A 6,320-nucleotide genomic window follows, 5' to 3' on the forward strand; every position below is an offset into this window, starting at 1 on the left:
TGTCTGTCACATGGCTGTTCTCATCTCATCTCTTGAACTGTAATAGACAGACACTAGTACTTTTACTTTAGCCGCTATAATTACAAATACTAAAATTAAACAATAAATGAAAATTTGATGGAACGGAGCCTTGTGCGAGCTCGACTCGCATTTGGCGAATTATTTAATAATCTCAAATACCAAGTTTCTTACTGTTACAAAAAAAATACCAAAGTAAAAGTGTAGGTACCTAGCTTAGGTCTTACTAAAAATATTCTTATTAACAACACGTATGAAGGCAAAACAAATAGGTACAGGTTTGTGTATGAAAGTAATATTTTACAATTTTCACACGAATAATATTCATTAATCAAAAAAACTCAGAAAGACGGCACGGGACGCATAACATTATCAGATTTCAAGGACCTGATTTGCAGTTTGAAGCACTGGCAAGCTGTGTTCAGGGCGCACGCCCCTGAAAAGATGGGAGTCCTTCGGGCCGAAAGGCTAAGGGATGCTTTACGTGAAGTAGGGTTTGTGGTACCAGAACGTGCCTTGGCCCTCCTCGTACTCAAGTACATGAGAAAAGACGGCATGTTAAGATTTGGGGACTTCGTGTCAGCTGTCGTACTCCTCCATCGAGCCTTCAGTAAGTCATTTCTGACTTATATTAAATAGTTAACCTATTATTAAATATATATTTTGAATATTTAATAATTATTACTTTAATATAACGAAATCACAAATAGTCCGCGCCAAACTTCTAGTCCGCTCTGAAGTTGTTGCGCGCAGGCGTAGTCAAAGAGCCAATGAGGTCGAACACAACTACAAGCGCATATATATTCCGTAGCAACAGTGCGGGCACACTAACTGCGCTTTGTACGAGCGGGCACCGGAGGGCCCGCGCTATCTTCATCCCGCTAATATCTACAATTTGCTGTTGCAACGCGATTCGTTTCTATATTCAGAGCGGACTAGAAGCTTGGCGCAGACCCTACGAAATGGAGAGCCAGCAGAATATTTGTACGAGAAATTCTTTTCAAAATATAATATTGTACTCACATTTTATATTACGGTTTAGTTTAACTGGGTTAAAACTTTTACTTCCATATATATTTTACTGGATATTAACATAACAATGCACATAAGTAAATATCTAATACTTTCACTAACCCCATGAACGTAGTAAATTAAATATAGAGTTGCAATTTCGTCAAGTTTGCGTTTCACCTCAGTTTGAGAATAAATATCCTCTTATTGCCCATTTGAAAGAACGACTTGTTTTTAAAGTATATACCTTCTATACTTATGTAATTGAAATCAGAAGAATCGTGTAAACTAAATATTACAATCGTCTAAAATTATGGTAAACATTCAATTCAAGGTATGATGGACTGCGAAGTTTTTAATTAATATAATAATCAGGTACCTATATTCAAAGTTAGAATAATCGAATCCCCATATCATTTCAGATATGTTCTTCAGTAACTGCTCAACGAGAACATTCAAACTTAATTTAACATTTTCAGAGGTAGGTGCAGTAAATTAATGCAAATTAAATATTATTAATTATTATGTATGCGGTAACGGGATTTTAATTTTAATATTAATTAGCTACTAGGCGCATATTTGATAGCCCATAAACACAATCGGTGAAACACGACTAAATGAAATCGCAACTCTTAAATTATATAAACTAATAATAACTGTAAAATAATATAAATATTTATTTAATAAAATAGGCGTAAGGCATGTTTCTACAGGGTCTTGTGTTTATGAGCTACAATATGACATAATTTGCTTTTTATGTGACCCTCAGGTAAGCTGGATTTAAATTTCTCATGTTTTAATCTCATAAGTAATATTGAACAAACCATATTAAATTAGGATGCTAAGGCTTCCTGAGATAAGTAACACACTGAGATGTGTAAATCTGGCATACCCTACCCGCTAAGTGCAAACCGACACCTGTATGTATAATTGTTTTACATAGGAAAAGTTATTATTAAAACTGGTGTTGGATTCCAAAGAAGGTATTTCCGGGTAGTTTGCTTTTTCAAATTGGCAAAATAATTTAAATTGTTTTAAATTAAATGTGTTTGTCTCATACTAAGTTATCTTAATTAATTTGATTTCAGTGGCTGAAGTCAGCTTTGACGTGCTGACCCTGGATAACATTAGGATTGAATAAAAATAGCATTTCTGTAATTTGTATTTTAATTAAATTAGTTAGATTTATTCGATTTTTGAAAGGCGCAACGGAACTAAACGTAATCATCGGTAAAGTCCGCCTGAAACTGCTAGTCCGCTCTGAATATAGAAATACACCTGCTGGTAACAACTTCAGGGCGGAGTAGCAGTTTGGCGCGGACTACAAGATAGGTGAAATTAATAAATTGGTCAACTCCCAAAGTTGAACTATCTATTCCAAAGTCTTGTTCCACTAAATTAAGTAAGATAACTTCGCGAGTTCCTAAACGTTTCAATAATCAGCAGTCAGCACATATAAATGCCTACCTATGGGTAGGCACTCATTTTATATGTGCTGACTGTATAATTTCCTCAAATATCGAAGGAATCTGGCTCATTTATTTTATAGTAGGTTTTAATTGAATCAAATCAATAAAATGTAATCTTACTGCATTATTTTTTGTTCTTACAAAATAATGTAAACTACTTTTATTTCTAATATTAAGCCATCTATGTATTAAGAATAATTAGCTATCTGTTTAATGTAATTTTCTCTAATTAGTTACACATTTATCCTTCGTGTTAATAATAAGAAAACCTATAAAATCTTGCTATATATATATTATACTAGCTGACCCGGCAAACGTGTTGCCATATAAATAAAAAATGTTAATGGTGAACAATCCTTATCACTTAGGGGCATGAAAATAGATAGAAGCCGATTCTCAGACCTACTGAATATGCATATAAAATTTGGTGAAAATCGGTAAAGCCGATTCGGAGGAGTACGGTAACTAACATTGTAACACGAGAATTTTATATATAAGATTATCAATCTAGTATATACTTATGAGAAAAATATTATTATATATATCATAAATGCGGTCATTAAGATATTTACCAGGTCATGCCATAGATTGCAGGAAAAATATAACAAAACACCTCCAAATTAAAAAGCACCTTTTTAACAAAAAAAACCTTATTAACTTTTACAAAAAATGTAAATAAATGTTAAAAATGTAACATTTATTTACATTTTTTGTAACATTAATTAACAAGTGCTTTGTTTTTCCTTCAATCTGTGGACGTTACTCGGTTTTAATGTTTATAAAATTGTATTATTACCTAAAATAGATTATATATTTAAGTATAAAAACTTGTAGATTTATAACAACGATCTCATCCCAAACTGATGAATAACTGGTTGTTTGATGATGTCTTTAGTGTCTACCTATTACCTATAGATCATGATAATATAATGTAAGAAGTGTAAATAAAATTTATAAAGATACACATTATATAAATTCCGTTATTTTCTTGAATTCATTTCTCAGAAACGGCACTAAAATAAGTTAGGTACAGCCCGCATATGTTTGAGTGCCGGTCGAAGCTACTTTTGGACGCTCGACACACCAGCACAACGTTTAATACAAAAACAATTCTTTTTCTGTCCTTTTGGTTTGGTTCGATTGATATAGGCAGCGCCAAACTACTAGTCCGCTCTGAATATAGTAACTACTCGCGTCGAATTGTAAATTGTAGATATTAGCGGGATGAAGACAGCGTGGGACCCCTCCCGGGACCCGTCCGCTGTCCGCTCTCGCCCATGGGTATATAGCTGCGTTAGTATGCCCTTACGTTGCTACGGAATATATGCTTGTAGTTGTGAACAACTTCAGAGCGGACTAGCAGTTTGACGCAGACTACACTAATAGTTAAATGATTAATATAGATTTTCGTTTTTGTTTTCATTTAAAGTTAAAAAATATGTTTAAAAAAAAGGTTTTACAAACAAACTTTAATTAACGCCCTTTGTTTATCGTATTCTTCTTAGAAAACTCTTTCATTAGATCCGCATATTATGGGTGCATAAGAAATAATTGGTCCACCATCTTGGGGCGTACGCCACATTATCTACATTTAGAATATCGACACTAAACTTTTCAAGCGTCAAAACTACATTTTCAATTTAATTGTTTGCAGTTAAAAGATATCAAATTAATAACAAAAATTGTGTTTAAATTAAAAGAAATTATATAATTACTCCTTTATTTCTAAAAGATGAAATAAGTCATTCAAATACAAATTGCATTAATCACAATACATACTGACTAGACACTAATACCTATTTTCATATTTCATTCCTTCATTATGCAAATAAAATTGACTAAATTTCTACCATCAAAATATCAGTGGCTATTAAAATTATTAAGTTACATAATTCATAGATAAATTATAGAGTAAAACAACCAAATATGATGAATATTAATAATACGAAATAGTAAAATGAAATATGTAGTGTTTGTCCAATAATAATTATGATTTTAGCCCACAGATTCTAAATATCTTCACAATTAAGTACTTGAACAAACATCAAATATATGAATGCTTCAAAAACTATTATGACATCTCCTTTTATACATAGTACATAGTATTATATAAATGATTATTTGTTTTAAATCCATTATAATTATCAAACCATATATTGTTTGTTAAAAAAAGTAAAAACTGATCTTCGTGCATTCTACATAATATACTTAGTACAAAAATAGTGCTCACAGGAACTCACAGAAATTGATGATATGGTCATCATGTTGATTTCTGTAATTGTCATTTGTAAAAATACATTATATATGTATAATAACTACATATATAAATTAAATAAAATTCATTATAATAATAAAAAACAATTACTCGTAATAAATATTGGGTTCCTAAAATATACAGGCCCTTCAACATCATGATTACCTGTTTAAACGGCACATAATATGTACAACATAGGTCATCTATCCAATATCTTAAACCAAAGTTATTATTATTTACTGTCGATTATTCTTACTGCCTTCATTATCCGTGCTTATAATGTTGTCAACATTTTCTGATTCCTTCAAAGCAGCGGCCTTGTGTAGTTCATACAGTTGCACCAACTGCTCGTCAGTCATGTGGTCCAACATTTGCGGATCCAGATATTGCCCCACTACCTTCTTCTTGGCCTGCTGTAATGGTTTCATCTGTCTTGCCAGATTCAATGCATAGTCCTGTAAAATATACATAGGGTTTTTTCATCATAGTCGTAGAACAAAGATGGGTTTGACAAAAATGCAAAATTCCCTTTTTATCATATTTGGATAACATATTGTCTAAATATTATTACTGCATTTCAGAAAAAAATCTATGTATTTTAGTTTTCAAATTAGATTCCTACTTGGGATCTACTTGAGGTTAGCCACAGATCCTACTACAACGGAAGACTACGCTGGAATGCCTCGAAAAAGTAAGTCTTAACATGCCCTACCCACACCAAAAATAGTGTACCGGTACCGGTAATGCAGCCAGAGTAGTTGTGCAAATAATGCAGCATTAAATAAATCATACACCAGCACAACACACATTATCACAAGAATTATCAAATTGAGTATAGAATATTACTGTTTTTATTTAAACATTAGAAGTTTATATATACATTAATACTATAAACCATGACACTAACCGTCCATTCATTGAGAAAAATATTTGCTTCATGCGGTGTGCATTTTTTATGTCGTTTAAACTCATCTCTTGCGTAGTTATCTCCCAATACACGTAGTTCAGCAGGCAGGCCGCGGTGGAGACGAAATATTAACTTGTAAAGTCGTCGGACACGGGAAACGTGCTCCAGAGACATGCTGTAAATATATAAGCCGAAATTTACCACCCCCCTGTAAATCTCCAAAAAGGCAACTTTTTCTTGTGTGTCTGAGCTTAAATATTTGAAACAGTAGAGGGGAATACTTGTCAGGATAAAAAGATGGTATCTCCTAGATTATCATTATCAGCCCTTGCGTAATTTCTAATAATTGGAAGTTCTTTGTTAACTCACCTGACACTTATTATTTACTATATACTTTGTATGAAAATACGTTAACTATGCATTTGTGATACTGATATAAACACAACGTAAAAACACTACATTTTCATTTTCTTTCAGTATAATTAATAGTTTACCTATATTTCATTTATTTAATTTGGTTAAAATTGTATAACCTACAAAATTACGATTTGACATATCATAATAATTATTATTAAAGTCTGTCAACGTCAAATATCTGTCATTATTGTCAAATCACAAATGTATGACTTCTTCATTGTTCTTAATTGTCTATAGCCTTATG

The 6,320-nt window shown here is 32.1% G+C and overlaps 2 protein-coding genes across 3 annotated transcripts in view; one reads left to right on the top strand and one right to left on the bottom strand.

Moving 5' to 3' along the window:
* The window catches only part of CalpC (calpain C), a 43,982-nt gene extending 40,509 nt beyond the window's left edge, over window positions 1–3,473 (top strand). Inside the window, exons 12-14 of one of the 2 annotated variants that reach the window (XM_073074755.1) lie at window positions 364–628; window positions 1,452–1,510; window positions 2,118–3,473. In XM_073074755.1, coding sequence (XP_072930856.1) covers window positions 364–628; window positions 1,452–1,510; window positions 2,118–2,144 — 351 coding nt within the window. In that variant the 3' untranslated portion in view covers window positions 2,145–3,473. The remainder of the gene's footprint in view (window positions 1–363; window positions 629–1,451; window positions 1,511–2,117) is intronic. The other variant, XM_073074756.1, reaches the window with a different exon arrangement.
* Window positions 3,474–4,988: 1,515 nt separating this feature from the next.
* On the bottom strand, window positions 4,989–5,833 carry Sdhaf3 (Succinate dehydrogenase assembly factor 3). Its single transcript, XM_073075370.1, has 2 exons — window positions 5,660–5,833; window positions 4,989–5,207 (listed from the first exon to the last, which is right to left on the bottom strand). The coding sequence occupies exons 1-2, from the start codon at window positions 5,831–5,833 to the stop codon at window positions 4,989–4,991; spliced, it is 393 nt and encodes a 130-aa protein (XP_072931471.1).
* Between the last annotated feature and the right edge of the window lie 487 nt (window positions 5,834–6,320).

Source organism: Epargyreus clarus, unplaced genomic scaffold (genome assembly GCF_041222505.1).
Source record: "Epargyreus clarus isolate Ecla_fem2 unplaced genomic scaffold, WU_Ecla_fem_2.2 ptg000007l, whole genome shotgun sequence".
Classification (NCBI taxonomy): Eukaryota; Metazoa; Arthropoda; class Insecta; order Lepidoptera; family Hesperiidae; genus Epargyreus; species Epargyreus clarus.

Excerpts from the sequence above, each read along its gene's own strand:
- Sdhaf3 (XM_073075370.1), bottom strand. The coding sequence starts at position 5,833 with ATGTCTCTGGAGCACGTTTCCCGTGTCCGACGACTTTACAAGTTAATA. Across the intron at positions 5,208-5,659 it reads TTTTTCTCAATGAATGGACG|GACTATGCATTGAATCTGGC; the intron begins GTTAGTGTCATG and ends TATATTTTACAG.